At 50.3% G+C, this 20,877-nt stretch overlaps 1 protein-coding gene across 4 annotated transcripts in view; it reads right to left on the bottom strand.

The window, feature by feature from the left end:
• Window positions 1–20,877, bottom strand: part of MAP4K4 (mitogen-activated protein kinase kinase kinase kinase 4) — a 289,343-nt gene that overhangs the window by 20,851 nt on the left and 247,615 nt on the right. For all 4 annotated transcript variants that reach the window (XM_075336472.1, XM_075336473.1, XM_075336474.1 and 1 more), the window contains 2 exons: window positions 18,021–18,138; window positions 16,854–17,024 (listed from right to left, as the gene is read on the bottom strand). In XM_075336472.1, coding sequence (XP_075192587.1) covers window positions 16,854–17,024; window positions 18,021–18,138 — 289 coding nt within the window. The remainder of the gene's footprint in view (window positions 1–16,853; window positions 17,025–18,020; window positions 18,139–20,877) is intronic.

Below are 20,877 nucleotides of genomic sequence, written 5' to 3'. Positions count from 1 at the left end.
ATGTGCACAGAGCAGGGAGCAGCGCACAATGCTTAGCGCTGGCTCCTTGCTCTCCTAGTTACAGCACACATCGGGTTAATTACCCGATGTGTGCAGCAGCTACATGTGCACAGAGCAGGGAGCAGCGCACACTGCTTAGCGCTGGCTCCCTGCTTTCCTAGTTACAGCACACATCGGGTTAATTAACCCGATGTGTGCTGCAGCTACATGTGCACAGAGCAGGAGCCGGCAGCACAGGCAGTGAGAGCGGCGGAGGCTGGTAACAAAGGTAAATATCGGGTAACCAAGGACAGGGCTTCTTGGTTACCCGATGTTTACATTGGTTACAAGCCTCCGCAGAAGCCGGCTCCTGCTGCCTGCACACTTAGTTGTTGCTGTCTCGCTGTCACACACAGCGATCTGTGCTTCACAGCGGGACAGCAACAACTAAAAAATGGCCCAGGACATTCAGCAACAACCAACGACCTCACAGCAGGGGCCGGGTTGTTGCTGGATGTCACACACAGCAACATCGCTAGCAACGTCACAAAAGTTGTTCGTTAGCAGCGATGTTGCTAGCGATGTTGCTTAGTGTGACGGTACCTTAAGACATTCAGCTATCAGTAGTGTGTTCTGCAGTGTACAACGCTATCACTATATTTACACAGAGACCTCAGGGCATTTGGATAAGCACATTCCAGATAGTAAGCTCCCTGATTAGAACTGATCTTTGATAAGATATATGTAGTAGGGATGGTGATTTTGCAAGATTTATAGCAGCAGCTTGTCAGGAGCTGAGAAGATGTGAAGAGATAACTGCTGCATAGAAATCAAATAGGCTAGAGAGGTGGCTGGCAAGTTAGGAGCTAACTTCACTCCTGTAATGTAACTACCTACCCAGACCATGGCCGAGTGTATGCAGTGCATTAAAAATTGATCAATCAACTACATACACGAGGGTCTGCTGATAAGTCTTTGGCTTTGTGATCTTTTTTTGTTTCTATAGTAATGAATGCTACATCACATGAAAGCCTTATGTGTCTAATATAAGTTTTGTGTTTGTTGCTTATGGCAACAGTGTTCTACGCACGCGGGAAAACAAAATGGCAGAGTATAATGCGATATTCACAGCAACTGAGAGCAGAGGAGTGATACAATTCTGGTTTCTGCAAGGAAAATCCACAAAGGATATTCATGGTGATATGTCGCAGACATTGGGGGATCAATGCCCTTCATATTCCACAGTTAAGTACTTGGTTGCCAAATTTAAAATGTGCCACTTCAGCACAAATGATGAGGAATGTCCTGAACGACCGAGAGTGGTAGTTCTTCCGGAGATTGTCGATGCTGTGCAAAACCTCATACTGGAGAATCGACAAATTTCAGCCAAAGCAATAACAGACATAATGTGGATTCCCGTGATCGTGTTTGTGTCATTATCCATGAATATTTGGACATGAGGACTCTATCTGCAAAGTGCGTCCCCAAAAGTTTGACAACAGATCAAAGAAGCATACGAGTGAAAACTTCCCGGTTTATTTGTCAGCATTTCAGCACTGATAAGAACTTCCTGGATAGACTGGTCACTATGGATGAGACCTGGATTTATTTCTATGACCCTGAAAACAAGGAGCAGTCAAAAGAGAAGAGTTACAGTGGTTCTCCTCGTCCAAAAAAGTTCTGGGTGCAAAAATCAGCCACTAAGGTGATGGCGTCTGTGTTCTGGGATAAGGAGGGTGTGCTGCGAGTGGACTACTTTCAAAAGGGTTCTACCATCAATGCAAGCTATTACGTTGAACTATTAGACCAATTGAAGGCAGCTCTGAAGGCCAAAAGGATCGTCAAGCTGTCCAAAGGAATCTTGTTCCTGCAAGACAATGCCTCCGCTCACACTGCGTAAGTGACCACGGCAAAACTGGCAGAGCTAGGCTTCCATCTGGTTGACCACCCACCTTATTCACCAGATCTAGCTCCCGCCGACTATTATCTGTTTCCAAACCTGAAGAAACACCTCAAGTGTACAAAATTTCACATCATTTCTGATGCCATGGCTGCTACACATGCCTGGTTTGAGGCACACCTGAAATCCTTTTTTTTGCTAAGCTTACAGAACTTGGAATACCGATGTAAGAGTTGTGTTGACATCAGTGGAGAGTATGTGGAATAAATGTAAAGTTTCATCATCCTATCTCGTTTCTTTCTGGGTAAAGCTAAAGAATTAGTAGCAGCCCCTCGTATTATAAATACATTTTGAAAAGTGTCATAGAACATTTTTTCTTAACCCATAATATGAAAGCAAGCATAATTTAACTTCCGTGACAAAATTGTCCGTTTTACTCCAATTAGTTAATGCAAAAATGAATACAGCCCATATCATAAACTAATACATCTAGTAATTTGTAGAAGATCCATGAAATTTAAGGGCACAGCCAAGTCTACTAGGCATGGAAGTAACAAATTGGAGACATACTGCATCATCTATATTTTTCCATTCTTCAAGGTGATCCTATTTTAGAGCCTGGATGCTGGATGGAGAGTGAGGCTCAACTTGTCTCTTCAGAATAACCCATAGCTGTTTCAGTTAAGTTCAGATCAGGAGACATACTTGGTCACTAAATCACTTTCATCCTGTTGTTCTGCAGAAAAGCAACAGATGTGTGTTTTGTATGATTGTCCTGTTGGAAAAGTGCACGTCTACCAAGTACACAGAGTAATAGTAGCTTCTTCTCTTCCAATGTAGAGCAGTAAATCTGTGAATTTATGATACTATCAATGAAATTTAGCTCCCACAAACCAGCAGCACTTAAGCTGGTAAAGAAGGGAATTTTGTTACTTACCGTAAATTCCTTTTCTTCTAGCTCCAATTGGGAGACCCAGACGATTGGGTGTATAGCTACTGCCTCCGGAGGCCACACAAAGTATTACACTAAAAAGTGTAAGGCCCCTCCCCTTCTGCATATACACCCCCCGTGGGATCACGGGCTGCTTCAGTTTTAGTGCAAAAGCAAGAAGGAGGAAAGCCAATAACTGGTTAAACAATTCAATCCGAAGGAACATCGGAGAACTGAAACCATTCAACATGAACAACATGTGTACCCGAACAACCAAAAATCCCGAAGGAACAGGGGCGGGTGCTGGGTCTCCCAATTGGAGCTAGAAGAAAAGGAATTTACGGTAAGTAACAAAATTCCCTTCTTCGGCGCTCCATTGGGAGACCCAGACGATTGGGACGTCCAAAAGCAGTCCCTGGGTGGGTAAATTAATACCTCAAGTTTGGACTGTAAAAACAGCCCTTCCCTACATGGAGGCAACCGCCGCCTGCAGGCATCCGCCTAAGCGTAGGCATGCACCTGATAACGCTTGGTGAAGGTGTGCAGACTCGCCCAGGTAGCCGCCTGGCACACCTGCTGAGCCGTAGCCTGGTGCCGTAATGTCCAGGACACACCCACGGCTCTGGTAGAATGGCCTTCAGCCCTGATGGAACCGGATGCCCAGCAGAACGGTAGGCTTCAAGAATTGGTTCCTTGATCCATCGAGCCAGGGTGGATTTGGAAGCCTGCGACCCTTTGCGCTGACCAGCGACAAGTACAAAGAGTGCATCCGAGCGGCGCAGGGGCGCCGTGCGGGAAATGTAGATTCTGAGCGCTCTCATCAGATCCAACAAATGCAAATCCAATTCATATCGATGAACTGGATGAGGACAAAAGGAAGGTAAGGAGATATCCTGACTGAGATGAAAGGGGGATACCACCTTAGGGAGAAACCCCGGAATCAGGCGCAGCACTACCTTGTCTTGGTGAAACACCAGGAAGGGAGCTTTGGATGACCGCGCTGCTAGCTCGGACACTCTCTGAAGAGACGTGACCGCTACCAAAAAGGCCACTTTCTGTGAAAGTCGAGAAAGTGAAACATCCCTCAGAGGCTCAAAGGGCGGCTCCTGGAGAGCAATTAGTACCCTGTTCAGATCCCATGGGTCTAACGGCCTCTTGTACGGAGGGACAATGTGACAAACCCCCTGCAGGAACGTGCGTACCTGAGGAAGTCGTACTATGCGCTTCTGAAAGAATACAGACAGCGCTGGGACTCGTCCGTTAAGGGAGCCGAGCGACAAACCTTTTCCCAAACCAGATTGCAGGAAGGAAGGAAAAGTAGGCAATGCAAATGTCCAGGGAGACACTCCCTGAGCAGAGCACTAAGATAAGAATATCTTCCACGTCTTGTGGTAGATCTTGGCAGACGTCGGCTTCCTAGCCCGTCTCATGGTGGCAATGACGTCTTGAGATAATCCTGAAGACGCTAGGATCCAGGACTCAATGGCCACACAGTCAGGTTCAGGGCTGTAGAATTCAGATGGAAAAACGGCCCTTGGGACAGTAAGTCTGGCCGGTCTGGTAGTGCCCACGGTTGGCCGACCGTGAAATGCCACAGATGCAGGTACCACGACCTCCTCGGCCAGTCTGGGGCGACGAGGATGGCGCGGCGGCAATCGGAGCTGATCTTGCGTAGCCCTCTGGGCAACAGTGCCAGAGGGGGAAACACATAGGGTAGCTGGAACTGCGACCAATCCTGAACTAAGGCGCCTGCCGCCAGAGCTCTTTGCTCGTGAGACCGCGCCATGAAAATCGGGCCCTTGTTGTTGTGCCGAGACGCCATTAGGTCGACGTCCGGCCTCCCCCAGCGGCTACAGATTTCTTGAAACCCGTCCGGGTGCAGAGACCATTCCCCTGCGTCCATGCCCTGGCGACTGAGGAAGTCTGCTTCCCAGTTTACTACGCCCGGGATGTGAACTGCGGATATGTGTATGCTCTGTCTTCCACCCACATCAGAATCCGCCGGACTTCCTGGGAGGCTTGCCGACTGCGTGTTCCGCCTTGGTGGTTGATGTATGCCACCGCTGCGAAGTTGTCCGACTGAATTCGGATCTGTTTGCCTTCCAGCCTCTGCTGGAAGGCTTGCAGGGCAAGATACCCTGCCCAGATTTCCAGAACATTGATCTGAAGGGTGGACTCCTCTGAAGAGACTCCTTGCCCGTCTGAGAAAGGGGTATGTTCCTGTCTAGGGACGTCGACTTCCCATCCCATTGGCGAAGAATGTGCTATAGAAGTGGACGCAGATGAAACTGCGCGAAAGGGACTGCCTCTGCATGAGGCGTCTTAAGGGGTGTGACTGGCCTTGAAGGAGAGACTGCACCCCCGTCTGTAGTGAACGCTGTATGTCCAGCGGGAGCTGCACTATCGCTGAGAGAGTGTGAAGCTCCATGCCAAGATATGTCAGCGATTGGGTCGGTGTCAGATTTAATTTTGAAAAGTTTATGATCCACCCGAAACTCTGGAGAGTCTCCAGCGCCACGTTCAGGCTGTGTTGGCATGCCTCTTGAGAGGGTGCCTTGACAAGTAGATTGTCCAAGTAAGGGATCACAGAGTGACCCTGAGAGTGCAGGACTACTCCCACTGCTGCCATGAACTTGGTGAAAAGCCGTGGGGCTGTCGCCAGACCGAAGGGCAGGGCTACGAACTGAAGATGCTCGTCTTCAATAACGAATCGTAGCCAACACCGGTGCTCTGGAGCAATCGGCACGTGGAGATAAGCATCCTGATGTCTATTGACGCTAGGAAATCTCCTTGAGACATTGAGGCAATGACGGAGCGGAGGGATTCCATCCGGAACCGCCTGGTTTTCACGTGCTTGTTGAGCAGGTTTAGGTCCAAAACGGAACGGAAAGAGCCGTCGTTTTTTGGTACCACAACCAGATTGGAGTAAAAACCGTATCTTGTTCCTGAGGAGGAACAGGGATTACCACTCCTTCTGCCTGCAGAAGAGCATCGGCTCGGTCGGGAGGTGAGGAAGTTCTGAAGATCTAGTCGGAGGACGAGAACAGAACTCTATCCTGTACACGTGAGACAAAATGTCTCTCACCCACCGGTCTTTGACCTGTGGCAGCTAAATGTCGCCAAAGCGGGAGAGTCTGCCACCGACCGCGGATGCGGAGAGAGAGGGCTGAACGTCATGAGGAAACCGCCTTGGTAGCGGTTCCTCCGGCTGCCTTCCTTGGGCGTGATTGAGCCCGCCAGGAATCTGCGCCTCTCTGAGCTTTTTGAGTCCTTTTGGACGAGGACAATTGGGACCTGCCCGAGCCTGGGAAGGACCGAAACCTCGACTGTCCCTTCCTCTGTTGGGTGTTGTTTGATCTGGGCTGGTGTAAGGAAGAGTCCTTACCCTTGGACTGTTTAATGATTTCATCTAATCGCTCACCAAACAGTCTGTCACCAGGTAATGGCAAACTGGTTAAGCACGTTTTTGGAAGCAGAATCTGCTTTCCATTCCCTCAACCACAAGGCTCTGCGTAAAACCACGGAGTTGGCGGACGCCACTGACGTACGGCTCGTAGAGTGCAAGACAGCATTAATAGCGTAAGTCGCAATGCAGACATTGCGAGGTTAAGGACGCCATCTGCGGCACAGATGTACATGTGACAGTGTCCACGTGCGCAAGACCAGCTGAAATAGCTTGGAATGCCCATACGGCTGCGAATGCCGGAGCAACCGACACGCCGATAGCTTCATAGACAGAATTCAACCAGAGGACCATTTGTCTGTCAATGGCATCTTTAAGTGAAGTCCCATCTTCCACTGCAACTATGGATCTAGCCGCAAGCCTGGAGATTGGGGGATCCACCTTTGGACACTGGGTCCAGCGCTTGACCACGTCAGGGAGAAAAAAGGATAACGTGTATCCTTAATACGATTGGAGAACGCTTATCTGGATAAGTGTGGTGTTTCCGGATTGCTTCACTGAAGTCAGAGTGGCCAGAAAAGTACTCAATATACGCTTGAGATACTGAAAAGGGATTTCTCCTGCTGTGAAGCTGACTCCTCCACCGGAGGAGCTGAGGGAGAAATATCCAACATTCCATTGATGGACGCTAGAAGATCATTCACTATGGCGTCACCATCCGGTGTATCCGGATTGAGAGCGGTCTCAGGATCAGAGTCCTGATCAGCTACGTCTGCCTCATCATACAGAGAGTCCTGCTGGGACCCTAACCAGTGATGAAGCCGAGTGCCGCTCCCAGCGAGCTCGCTTAGACTGTCTGGGACTGTCGTCCGTGTCAGAGCCTGCGCCCTGGGATGCATGGGACCCCCCCGGAGCACTGATTTGTTCCAAATGAGGGCGGCCAGGGAGCATTGTATCAACATTGCCCATGGTCCGTCTGGACTGCAAAGTCTCTAAGATGTTAGTCACAGTCACAGACAATCTATCAGCCGAAACTGCAACTCCGTCCCTGTCCCTGGACAGGGTTCACAGGTGGTTCCTTTGGCCACCTCTAGCAGAGACCCCGGCTGACCAAGTGCTACAGGGGAGCATTGCACACAATGGGGACAGTGGAACCTGCCGTGTGGAACAGTATCACGTGCAGTACAAGCAGCATAGAAAGCCTGTGCCTTAGCACCCTTGCTTTTTTGCTGCTGTTGTCTAGCTATCTAGAAGTATATAGCCAAGAATAGCGACCGTACAGTGCAATGTATAGCATACAAGCAGAAAGTACAAATGAACACTTCAGCACATGCAGTACAAGCAGCATAGAAAGCCTGTGCCTTAGCACCCTTGCTTTTTTGCTGCTGTTGTCTAGCTATCTAGAAGTATATAGCCAAGAATAGCGACCGTACAGTGCAATGTATAGCATACAAGCAGAAAGTACAAATGAACACTTCAGCACATGCAGTACAAGCAGCATAGAAAGCCTGTGCCTTAACACCCTTGCTTTTTTGCTGCTGTTGTCCAGCCATCTAGGAGTATATAGCCAAGAATAGCGACCGTACAGTGCAGTGTATAGCATACCAGCATAAAGTACAAATGAACACTTCAGCACATGCAATACAAGCAGCCTAGAAAGCCTGTGCCTTAGCACCCTTGCTGTTTGCTGCTGTAGTCTAGCCATCTAGGCATAAAGTACAAATGGCATTAGTGGGGTCAGCACTTCAGGTGCTGCTTACCGCCCGCACAAAGGCGGGTGTGTGGTCGCCTGAATCCTGTGACTGGTTGCCCAGAGCTTGTCTCCCTTCTCCAGCCCAGACTGCGTGCAGGAATGGCTGCCGGCGTCTTGTGAAGAGGGGCGGGCCGTGGGCGTGCCCCAGACAAGAGCGGGAAACTGGCGTCCCACTGTGTCCAGTGAAGGGGGCTGGAGAATGCAAAGCAGACTCCAGCTCTCGGCGCTGACTTTCTGTACAGCGTCCCGCCCCTCCCCTGACTGGCAGGGCTGGGGGCGGGAACGAAGCGAAAACTAGGCCGTAAAGCCGGGGACTCGAGTAATAAGCGCGGCCGTCCTATGTGCACGGCCAGCGCGGAAGTCCCCGGCGCACCACAAGTCCCAGCCGCGCCACAGTGTAAAACACCCCGCAGCGGCCGGCGCGGCAGTTTCTAACACATAAATTCACTCAGCTAAGCTGCAGTGAATAATAGCACAAGCGCTCCGCGCTGTTGTCCCCGGCGCACTAGCACTCCCAGCAATGCTGGTGTGTGTGTGCGCGATGTGTACGGGGACACAGAGTACCTTAATGTAGCAGGGCCCTGTCCCTGACGATACCCAGCTCCATATCCAGCAGGTTCTCCGGGTCTGTGGATGGAGCCCGGTCTCAGTGCCTGGAGACCGGTAAGATCCCACTTCACCCAGAGCCCTGAGGGGGGATGGGGAAGGAAAAACAGCATGTGGGCTCCAGCCTCCGTACCCGCAATGGGTACCTCAACCTTAACAAACACCCGACAAAAGTGGGGTGAGAAGGGAGCATGCTGGGGGCCCTAGTATGGGCCCTCTTTTCTTCCATCCGACATAGTCAGCAGCTGCTGCTGACTAAAACAGTGGAGCTATGCGTGGATGTCTGATCTCCTTCGCACAAAGCATGAAAACTGAAGCAGCCCGTGATCCCACGGGGGGTGTATATGCAGAAGGGGAGGGGCCTTACACTTTTTAGTGTAATACTTTGTGTGGCCTCCGGAGGCAGTAGCTATACACCCAATCGTCTGGGTCTCCCAATGGAGCGCCGAAGAAAAATGTATTTGGAAAAATTAATTTAGAAAAATGCATGCTGCCTACAGTGAATTATGGGGGTGGCAGTGTACTTATGTGGGGCAACATGAGAGCTGCCAAGGAATGGTATTAATTCACAGATGTATTTCTCTATATTGAAAGAGAAGATGCTAACATTACTCCATGCATGTTTTCGAACACGACTATGATTCAAAAGACACATCTGAGGTCCCTGCTGCATTTCCAAAGAAGAACAGGGCGAAAGTGTTTCAGTTGCCAAGTACCGTATTTTTCGCTTTATAAGACGCACTTTTCCTCCCCAAATTTTGGGAGGAAAATGGGGGGTGCGTCTTATAAAGCGGTACCGGGGGGGGGGGTCCTGTCTGAGGCGATCGGGCGGCCGGATGCCTGTGGCTGCATGCAAGCGGCCGGGTACCTGTACTTGCGTGCAGCGGCAGCCGGGTACCCGTGGCTGTGTACGGGCGGCAGCGGGTGCTGTGTGGGGTCGGCAGCCGGGTACCTGTGCTTGCATGCGGTGGCAGACGGGTACCCATGGCTGTGTGCGGGCGGCAGCCGGGTGCTGTGTGCGAGCGGCAGTCGGGTGCCCGTGCGGGCGGCAGCCGCCCTCACACAGGTACCCGGCTGCCGCCCTCACACAGTCACCCAGCTGCCGCCCGCACACAGCCATGGGTACCCGGCTGCCACCGCACGCAAGCACAGGTACCCGGCGGCTTGTACGCAGGGTGGGCGGGCAGCCTGCTGGCTGCCACTCTGTGCATGCGGGGCGGGCGGCTGTGCAGCTTACCGATTGTCCGCGGTCCCACTTTCAAATGATGGCGCCGGTGGAGCTCTTGGATGAGAGCTCCATCTGCGCACGCGCTGCTCCGGGAGTCAGCGCGTGCGCAGATGGAGCCCTTGGATGAGAGCTCCATCTGCGCATGCGTCGCTCCGGGCGCCATTACTTGAATCAGGACCGCGGACACACTCCACCACTGAGCCGTCGCCGCCGCTCCCACCACTGAACCGTCGCCGCCGCTCCCACCACTGAGCCGTCGCTGCCGCTCCCACCACTGAGCCGTCGCCGCCGCTGCCACCACTGAACCGGGGCCGCGGACACACTCCACCACTGAGCAGTCCCTGCCGCTGCCACCACTGAGCAGTTGCCGCCGCTCCCACCACTGAGCCGTCGCCGCCGCTCCCACCACTGAGCCGTCGCCGCCGCTCCCACCACTGAGCCGTCGCCGCCGCTCCCACCACTGAGCCGTCGCCGCCGCTGCCACCACTGAACCGGGACCGTGGACACACTCCACCACTGAGCAGTCCCTGCCACCACTGAGCAGTCGCCGCCGCTGCCACCACTGAACCGGGACCGCGGACACTCACTGCACCGGCCTGCTGCACGGCTCACCCGCCACGGCTGCTGCCGCCACCACGGACCCCACGGATCCTGCCACCGCGGAAGCCACCGCGCCTGCACCCACGGACGCCACGGCACCTGCAACCACGGACCCCGCTGCCACTGACCTGCCGCGCCTGCCAGCACAACCTGTGCCTCCTGTGACCCCGCTTCATCACCACTGCGGCCCCCCTCCGGTAAGAGAACACCGGAGTATAAGACGGACCCCATTTTTCTTTTTTTTACCTTTTTTTATGTCTAAGTTTGGGGTGCGTCTTATATTCCGGTGCGTCTTATAAAGCGAAAAGAAGGGAATTTTGTTTACTTACCGTAAATTCCTTTTCTTCTAGCTCTAATTGGGAGACCCAGACAATTGGGTGTATAGCTACTGCCTCCGGAGGCCACACAAAGTATTACACTTAAAAGTGTAAGGCCCCTCCCCTTCTGCCTATACACCCCCCGTGGGATCACGGGCTCCTCAGTTTTAGTGCAAAAGCAAGAAGGAGGAAAGCCAATAAACTGGTTTAAGCAAATTCAATCCGAAGGAATATCGGAGAACTGAAACCATTCAACATGAACAACATGTGTATACAAAAAAAACAGGGGCGGGTGCTGGGTCTCCCAATTAGAGCTAGAAGAAAAGGAATTTACGGTAAGTAAACAAAATTCCCTTCTTCTTTGTCGCTCTATTGGGAGACCCAGACAATTGGGATGTCCAAAAGCAATCCCTGGGTGGGTAAAATAATACCTCGTAATAGAGCCGTAAAACGGCCCCTTTCTACAGGTGGGCAACCGCCGCCTGAAGGACTCGTCTGCCTATGCTGGCATCCGCCGAAGCATAGGTATACACCTGACAGTGTTTCGTGAAAGTGTGGAGGCTGGACCAGGTAGCCGCCTGACACACAAGCTGAGCCGTAGCCTGGTGCCTCAAGCCCAGGACGCATCCACCGCTCTGGTAGAATGGACCTTCAGCCCTGAGGGAACCGTAAGCCCAGCAGCACGATAAGCTAGAGAATTGGTTCCTTGAACCACCGAGCCAGTCTTGATTTGGAAGCCTGCAACCCTTTATGCTGGCTAGCGACAAGGACAAGAGTGCTTCCGAGCGGCGCAGGGACGCCGTACGATCGATGAAGAGTCTGAGTGCTCTCACCAGATCTAATCAAGTGCAAATCCTTTTCACATTGGTGAACTGGATGAAGACAAACAGAGGGTACGGATACCCTGATTGAGATGAAAGGGGGGATTCCACCTTAGGGAGAAATTCCGGAACCGGACGCAGAACCCCTTGACCTGGTGAGACACCTGGAAGGGGACTTTGCACGACAATGCTGCCCCGACAGACACTCTCCGAAGTGAAGTGACTGCCCCTAGGAAAACCACTTTCTGCGAAAGGCGTGAGAGAAAAATCCCTCATAGGCTCGAATGGTGGTTTCTGCAGAACCATCAGCACCCTGTTCAAATCACAGGGTTCTAACAGTCGTTTGTAAGGAAGGACTAAGCGGCAAACCCCCTGCAGGAACGTGCGTACTTGAGGTAGTCTTGCTAGGCGCTTCTGAAAAAAATACAGAGAGCGCTGAGATTTGTCCCTTAAGGGAACCGAGCGACAAACCTTTTTCCAACCGAATTGCAGGAAGGAAAGAAAGTAGGCAAGGCAATTGGCCAGGGAGAAACTCCCTGAGCAGAGGACCAAGATAAGAATATCTTCCACGTTCTGTGGTAGATCTTGGCAGATGTGTGTTTTCTGGCCTGTCTCATAGTGGTAATGACCCCTTGAGATAACCCTGCAGATGCTAGGATCCAGGACTCAATGGCCACACAGTCAGGTTGAGGGTCGCAGAATTCAGAAGGAAAAAACGACCCTTGAGACAGCAAGTCTGGTCAGTCTGATAGTTCCCCCGGTTGGCCTACCGTGAGATGCCACAGATCCGGGTACCACGACCTCGTTGGCCATTTTGGAGCGACGAGGATGGCGCGGCGGCAGTCGGACCTGATCTTGCGTAACACTCTGGGCAACAGTGCCAGAGGAGGGAACGCATAAGGGAGTTGAAACTGCGACCAATCCTGAACGAAGGCGTCTGCCGCCAGAGCTCTGTGATCGTGAGACCGCGCCATGAATGCCGGGACCTTGTTGTTATGCTGAGACGCCATTAGGTCGACGTCCGGCATCCCCCAGCGGCAACAGATCTCCTGAAACGCGTCCGGGTGAAGGGACCATTCCCCTGCATCCATGCCCTGGCGACTGAGAAAGTCTGCTTCCCAGTTTTCTACGCTCGGGATGTGAACTGTGGATATGGTGGGTGCTGTGGCTTCCACCCACAGCAGAATCCGCCGGACTTCCTGGAAGGCTTGCCGACTGCGTGTCCCACCTTGGTGGTTGATGTAAGCCACCGCTGTGGAGTTGTCCGACTGAATTCGGATCTGCCTGCCTTCCAGCCACTGCTGGAACGCTTTTAGGGCAAGATACACTGCCCTGATCTCCAGAACATTGATCTGAAGTGAGGACTCTTGCTGAGTCCACGTACCCTGAGCCCTGTGGTGGAGAAAGATCGCTCCCCACCCTGACAGACTCGCGTCCGTCGTGACCACCGCCCAGGACGGGGTTAGGCAAGATTTCCCATTCGATAATGAGGTGGGAAGAAGCCACCACCGAAGGGAAGCTTTGGTTGCTTGAGAGAGGGAGACGTTCCTGTCTAGCGACGTCGGCATCCTGTCCCACTTGCGTAGGATGTCCCATTGAAGAGGACGCAGGTGAAACTGCGCGAAAGGGACTGCTTCCATTGCTGCCACCATCTTCCCCAGGAAGTGCATGAGGCGCCTCAAGGGGTGTGACCGACCTTGAAGGAGTGATTGTACCCCTGTCTGTAGTGAACGCTGTTTGTCCAGCAGAAGCTTCACTATCGCTGGGAGAGTAAGAAACTCCATGCCAAGATATGTCAGCGATTGGACCGGTGTCAGATTTGACTTTGGAAAATTGATGATCCACCTGAAACTCTGTAGAATCTCCAGAGTAACGTTGAGGCTGTGTTGGCATGCCTCTTGAGAGGGTGCCTTGACCAGCAGATCGTCTAAGTAGGGTATCACTGAGTGACCCTGAGAGTGGAGGACCGCAACTACTGTAGCCATGACCTTGGTGAAAACCCTTGGGGCTGTCGCCAGGCCGAACGGCAGTGCCGCGAACTGAAGGTGTTCGTCTCCTATGGCGAAGCGCAAGAAGCGCTGATGCTCAGGAGCAATTGGTACGTGGAGATAAGCATCCTGATATCGATCGATGCTAGGAAATCTCCTTGGGACATTGAGGCGATGACGGAGCGGAGGGATTCCATCCGGAACCGCCTGGTCCTTACGTGTTTGTTGAGCAGTTTTAGGTCCAAAACAGGACAGAAGGACCTGTCCTTCCTTGGAACCACAAACAGGTTGGAGTAGAAACCGTGACCCTGTTGCTGAAGAGGAACCGGGACCACCACTCCTTCTGCCTTCAGAATGCCCACCGCCTGCAGCAGAGCCTTGGCTCGCTCGGGAGGCGGAGATGTTCTGAAGAATCGAGTCGGAGGACGAGAGCTGAACTCTATCCTGTAACCGTGAGACAAAATGTCTCTCACCCAACGGTCTTTTACTTGTGGCAGCCAGGTGTCGCAAAAGCGGGAGAGCCTGCCACCGACCGAGGATGCGGTGTGAGAAGGCCGTAAGTCATGAGGAAGCCGCCTTGGTAGCGGCGCCTCCGGCGGTCTTTTTAGGGCGTGATTTAGACCGCTACGCGTCGGAGTTCCTCTGATCCTTCTGAGGCCTTTTGGACGAGGAGAATTGGACCTGCCTGCGCCCCGCAAGGACCGAACCTCGACTGTCCCCTCCTCTGTTGGGGTATGATCGGTGTAGCCTGAGGAAAGGATGTATCCTTTCCCTTGGATTGTTTGATGATTTCATCCAGTCGCTCACCAAACAAGCGGTCGCCAGAGAATGGCAAACTGGTTAGGCACTTTTTTGGAAGCAGAATCTGCCTTCCATTCCCACAACCACAAGGCTCTGCGTATTACCACTGAATTGTCGGACGGAACCGCCTTCCGGCTCGCCGAGTCCAGGACAGCATTAATGGCGTAAGACGCAAACGCTGACGTTTGAGACGTTAAAGACGCAGCCTGCGACATAGACATACGTGTGACTGCCTCAATTTGCGCTTGAGCCGCTGAGACCGCTTGGAGCGCCCAGACGGCTGCGAAAGCTGGAGCAAAGACACGGCAATAGCTTCATAGATGGATTTCAACCAGAGCTCCATCTGTCTGTCAGTGGCATCTTTGAGTGAAGCCATATCTTCCACTGCAACTAAGGATTTAGCCGCTAGAGATAGGAGGTCCACATTGGAACACTGAACCCAGCCCTTGACAACGTCAAAAGGGAAGAGATAACGTGTATCCTTAAGGCGTTTTGAAAAAACGATATCTGGACAAGCCTGGTGGTTCTGGACTGCCTCCCTGAAGTCAGAGTGATCCAGAAAGCGTACTCCATGTACGCTTGGGGAACCTGAAACGGAACTTCTCCTGCTGAGAAGCTGACTCCTCAGGCGTAGGAGCTGAGGGAGAAATAACCAACATATGATTGATGGACGCCGTAAGATCATTCACTACGGTGTCACAATCAGGTGTATCCAGGTAGAGAACGTTCTCAGGATCAGAATCCTGATCAGATACCTCCGCCTTATCATAGAGAGAGTCCCTGAATGATGCGGTGACGTCGAGGGATGCTCCCAGCGAGGTCGCTTAGGGGGTCTGGGACTGCGGTCCGAGTCAGACCCCTCACCCTGGGAACCCTGAGACACTCCAGGAGCACCTTGTTGTACCAACTGGGGGGGGGGGGACCAGGGGCAATGAATCAACAGAGCCCATGGTCTGAGGGACCGGTCTGGACTGCAAGGCTTCTAGTATGTTAGCCATAGTCTCAGAAAGTCTGAAGTAAATACTGCAAACTCCGTCCCCATCACCTGGACCATTAGCAGAGACTCCGGCTGAGTAAGTTCCACAAGGGCCGTGCATTGCATACAATTGGGGTCCGTGGAACCTGCCGGCAGTATAGCCGTACATGCTGTACAGGCTGCATAGAAAAACCTGTGCTTCTGCACCCTTGTTTTTCACAGACGATATGCTGTTATCTCCCCCGAACCATCAAGGAGGGTATATAGCCAAAATACAAAAGTGCGACCGAACAGTGCAATGTATAGCGTACAAGCATATATCTATATGTGCATTTCGGCACTAGTGGGGTCAGCACCACAGGTGCTGCTTACCGCCCGGTCACAGCGGGTGTGTGACCACCAGAATCCCTGCCAGGGTCTTCCCAAACTTGTCTCTTTTCTCAGTCACAGAAAAAAACTGACATGAATGGCTGCCGGCGTCCTGTGTAGAGGAGGAGGCCGTGGGCGTGCCCCAGAAAGTGCGGGAATCCGGTTTCACACTGTGTACAGTGAGAGGGGTGGAGTATGCAAAGCATGCTCCATCTCTCAGCGCTGCCGTGCTGTGCAGCGTCACGCCCTTACCCTGACTGGCAGGCCAGTGGGCGGTAACGAAGTGAGAGTAGGCCGCAAAAGCCGGGGACTAGAGTGATAAGCGCGGCCCGGCATATAAGCCCTGGTCGGCGCGGAAGTCCCCGGCGCACCACAAGTCCCAGCCGCGCCTGAGATAAAAATGGCAGCGGCGGTTAGCGCGGCAGTCCCTCAATCCTCTAACACACCCAGCACGCTGTAGTGTGCGATGGCACCAGTGCGGGCAGCGCCGCCATCCCTGGCGCACTAACACACCCAGCAGTGCTGCCGTGTGTCTGTGCGCGGTCCCCTTCATGGGGACACAGAGTACCTCAGCGTAGCAGGGCCATGTCCCTGAGGATACTCAGCTCCATGTCCAGCAGATTCCCAGGGGCTGTGGATGGAGCACGGCCTCAGTGCCTGGAGACCGATAAGATCCCACTTCACCCAGAGCCCTAAGGGGATGGGGAAGGAAAGCAGCATGTGGGCTCCAGCCTCCGTACCCGCAATGGGTACCTCAACCTTAACAAACACCGCCGACAAAAGTGGGGTGAGAAGGGAGCATGCTGGGGGCCCTAGTATGGGCCCTCTTTTCTTCCATCCGACATAGTCAGCAGCTGCTGCTGACTAAACAGTGGAGCTATGCGTGGATGTCTGACCTCCTTCGCACAAAGCATGAAAACTGAGGAGCCCGTGATCCCACGGGGGGTGTATAGGCAGAAGGGGAGGGGCCTTACACTTTTAAGTGTAATACTTTGTGTGGCCTCCGGAGGCAGTAGCTATACACCCAATTGTCTGGGTCTCCCAATAGAGCGACAAAGAAATACGGTATGTCTCCTGATCTCAACCCAACTAAAACACCTATGAGGAATCTGAAGAGACAAGCTGAGCATCACTTCATCTAGCATTTAGGGTCGAAAAAAGTGAATTCTACAGTAACTCACCCCATAGCGCAGCACACAGAATTTCAGAATTAAATCTCTTCTTGTATTTGCGAATCTCAGGCGTATCACTCTGTGGCCTTGTGTTTGTGGGATTAACATTAACAACGGATCCTTTCCTTGTGGGATCCTGCCTCATAGCATCTGGCCTCAGCGCTTCACTGGAAAATCCCACTAAAATAAAATTAGTATTTTTAAGGTTAGCTTCCAGTGTGCGCATGTATGTACCTGAAAGATATAAGCAATCACATGTTCAATGACAAAACCTCATCATTTCATAATCACACTGCACACAGCAAGCAGGGTGGAAAGGCAGATGGCACTACAAGGTGTGGGAAAAACACAGGGCCCTAGGTATATAGACACTGCCAACACAGACAATCCAGAAGGTTTACATTAGGGAGTTCTGAAGTTTAGTTAAGAGGGGTGGGTATATAATCTGTGACTACAGCTGTAAGACACAAATAGATATGACCCACAAATTTAGCATGCTGGACATCCCATCTGAATGTTTGGGTTAAAAAAAAAAAATAAAAGAAAAGAAACTAAGCTCTGCATGCAGTGAAATATCAAACCTTTATTGAAAAGGTGGCCAGCAACGCACAGGATGTAGAAATGAAGGTTAGATTCAGTTTTATCATACCATGGTCAACAACACCACAAATAAAATACGCATTTGGTCATTGAACAATGACCTTCCAGAAGTGAACAAAAGAAAAACAGCAGAAATGTAGAATAAATGCTTTTTCGGTGATGGATGCTGTTAAACAACACGCAGCCAGTCTCTGCACACCGTGTCGCCCCCTGCACTGCTAGTATATGTTAGGATGACAGTTTGCAGCAGTAAAGCTACACTAATGGAATACAGTCCTATGTAAACTTGGTAAAGTTGTTAGAAGCAAGGAAGCGGTTAGTGTGGAGCACTAGACACATACTCTTTAGTTACACATGCCCAAGCTTACAAAACTAGAGCAAAGCAAATCTAATCATTGATACAGAGAATTGTCTTCTTAAGGTAACAAGGTTACTATAGACTTCCCTAAATTAGAGGGAAGAATGTGACTTAAGAACATTCCTGTCTTTAGCAAGTTCAATTCATTCCTCCTTTGAGTAAAATGAAGACCTGGGAAATATGAATTTCACCTTTACTAGTATCATGAGGATACCTACCCACTGATGTAACAGTTGTTCCACTGGACGGAGAAATCTGGAGTAAACGAGGATCAATAAAAGGTGTAAATGAGGAAGAAGATTTGTGTTTCTGAAGAGTGTTACTAGCGGACTGGGTCTGCAAGGAAAAATAAATGAAAAAGTCAGAAAAGAATCGCATCATCTCAACAATAAATATAAAAAAATAAAAACACAAACACCTTTTAGATGTCAGATACGGTAACAACATCAAATTGGAAGTGGAATGGAAAATCACAGATATGTATGAGTGTTCCAAACATTTGTAGTGTCCACATACATATATTTATGTGGCAAAAGAAAATAAATGAAATTATTGTAAGTGAACAAAAAATCATGGGAAGAAGAGATTACAATTAAAATTGATAACTCATCAACATGTTTAGGGAATGGGACATAGGAGTCATCATTATGTAGTCTTCTATGCTCATGGGGAAAAAAATCCTATCCCATAACAAATTAAACCCAGAACATACATACGGCAACAGGACTACCATATTTCCATGTTAACTATTATTGTTGGCAAAGCTTGCATATACAGAACAAGCAGAGGGGTTTTATAGAAAGTGCATAATACAAATGGAAAGCTAAAAGAACAGTCAAGCAAATTGGGGAAAAAATAATGCAAAAACCTAATAGATATCAGCACCATTACAAAAAAGCAAACTGCTCCATGATACACCCCATAACAGAAGAGAATTGTAAGGTCGTCTAATCACACTTACATGAATGTAGGGACAATGTGACTGAAGAATAGGAAATTGTACATTCTGACATAGGGGTACTTTGCATGTTGCGACATCGCTAGCCGATGATAGTGATGCCCAGTGCGATAGTCCCCGCCCCCGTCGCACATGCGATATCTTGTGATAGCTGCCATAGCGAACATTATAGCTACGGCAGCTTCACACGCACTTACCTGCCCTGCGATGTCGCTCTGGCCGGCAACCCGCCTCCTTCCTAAGGGGGCGGGTCATGCGGCGTCACAGCGATGTCACACGGCAGGCGGCCAATAAAAGCGGAGGGGCGGAGATGAGCGGGACGTAAACATTCCGCCCACCTCCTTCCTTCCGCATAGCCGGTGGAGGCAGGTAAGGAGATGTTCCTTGCTCTTGCGGCTTCATACACAGCGATGTGTGCAGCCGCAGGAACGAGGAACAACATCGTACCGGTCGCTGCAGCGAAATTATGAAAATAACCCACACTACACAGATCACTGATTTACGACGCTTTTGTGATCGTTTATCGGTGCATCTAGGCTTTACACGTTGCGATGTCGTTACTGGCGCCGGATGTGCGTCACTTTCGCCTTGATCCCGACGACATCGCAGTAGCGATGTCGCAACGTACAAATTACCCCATAGGGATAGGTCAGATCGAGTCCGGTCTAATCTACTCTGAACACGCTTTGCCAAAAACACCATTTAAAAGGAAAGCGTCAGCAGAAAATTCCGTAGTGTTAAAATCAGGTTTTTATACATGTGAAATGTATTTTGTATATTTTTTTTTTATATGGCTATATCTGTATTAAAAATAAAAAATGAGAAATCTTGTCATTTTCACACTGGCCACTGGGGCTAATCTAGACATACTTTGTATTTCAGGTCCTGTACATTACCAGCAAGAGACTGACTCAGACTATCTATTAAGCATGGTCAAAGAGGAGAAGCTATGAAATTACTTATTGTGATTGGTGGATCCGGTGTTATCTACTTTGTATAGAAGCGTTACTTGTTATTGTAATCCTGCTCGTAATAAGGAGAATAGCAAGACGTTTTCTGCAAAAAAAAAAAAAAAAAAAAAGGAGGAGGAAATATACGTCTAAGATTGCCCCAGTGGCTATGCTCTGGCAAAAATTAAGAGACCACTTCCAAATTTTCAGTTTTTCTGACGTTTTAGGTATATTTTTGAGTAAAATATAATTTTTTTATTCTATAAACTACTGACAAGTCTACGAATTTCCAAGCAATACATTTTGTATTTATTTTCTGAAAATGAAAAGTGGTCAAAATAACAAAAAAATGCATTTCTTTCAGACCTCAAATAATGCAAAGAATACAAGCTCATAATCATGTAGAAACAACAATACTAATAATGTTTTAACTCAGGAAGAGTTCAGAAATTAATATTTTGTGGAATAACCATGACTGTCAATCACAGCTTTCATGCGTCTTGGCATGCTTTCCACCAGTCTTTCACATTGATTTTTGGGTGACTTTATGCCACTCCTGGTGCAAAAATGTAAGCAGATCTTCTTTGTTTGATGGCTTGTGACTATCCATCTTCCTCCTGATTACATTCCAGAGGTTGTCAGTGAGGTTCAGGTCTGGAGATTGGGCTGGCCATGACAGGGTTTTGATGTTGTGGTCCTTCATCCACACATTGATTGACCTAGCTGAGTGGCATGGTGCACGGTCTTGCTGGAAAAAACAGTCCTCAGAGTTGGGTAACATAGCCTGAGCAGAAGGAAGTAACTGTTTCTCAAGGATAACCTTGTATGGGACTTGATTCATACGTCCTTCGCAAAGCTATTTGTTGAATTTTCTTTACCTAATTTCCAGCTTTGCCCAACACCTGGTCGTCTAATGGTTATGCGGAGACCTGGAGAGGCGTACAAGCCACAGTGTTTTGCACCCACTGTGAAATTTGATGGAGGATCGATGATGATCTTGGGATGCTTTAGCAAGGCTGAAATCTTTGCGAAGGACGTATGAATCAAGCCACAAACAAGGTTATCCTGGAAAAACAGTTGCTTCCGTCTGCTTTTAAAGGACTGGTGATGTAACTGTGGAATAAAAAAAAAGAGAATTTTGTTTACTTACCGTAAATTCTTTTTCTT

Source organism: Anomaloglossus baeobatrachus, chromosome 2 (assembly GCF_048569485.1).
Source record: "Anomaloglossus baeobatrachus isolate aAnoBae1 chromosome 2, aAnoBae1.hap1, whole genome shotgun sequence".
Taxonomy (NCBI): Eukaryota; Metazoa; Chordata; class Amphibia; order Anura; family Aromobatidae; genus Anomaloglossus; species Anomaloglossus baeobatrachus.
The sequence above is the reverse complement of the archived record's forward strand: the minus strand, read 5'-3'. Positions and strand labels throughout refer to the sequence as shown.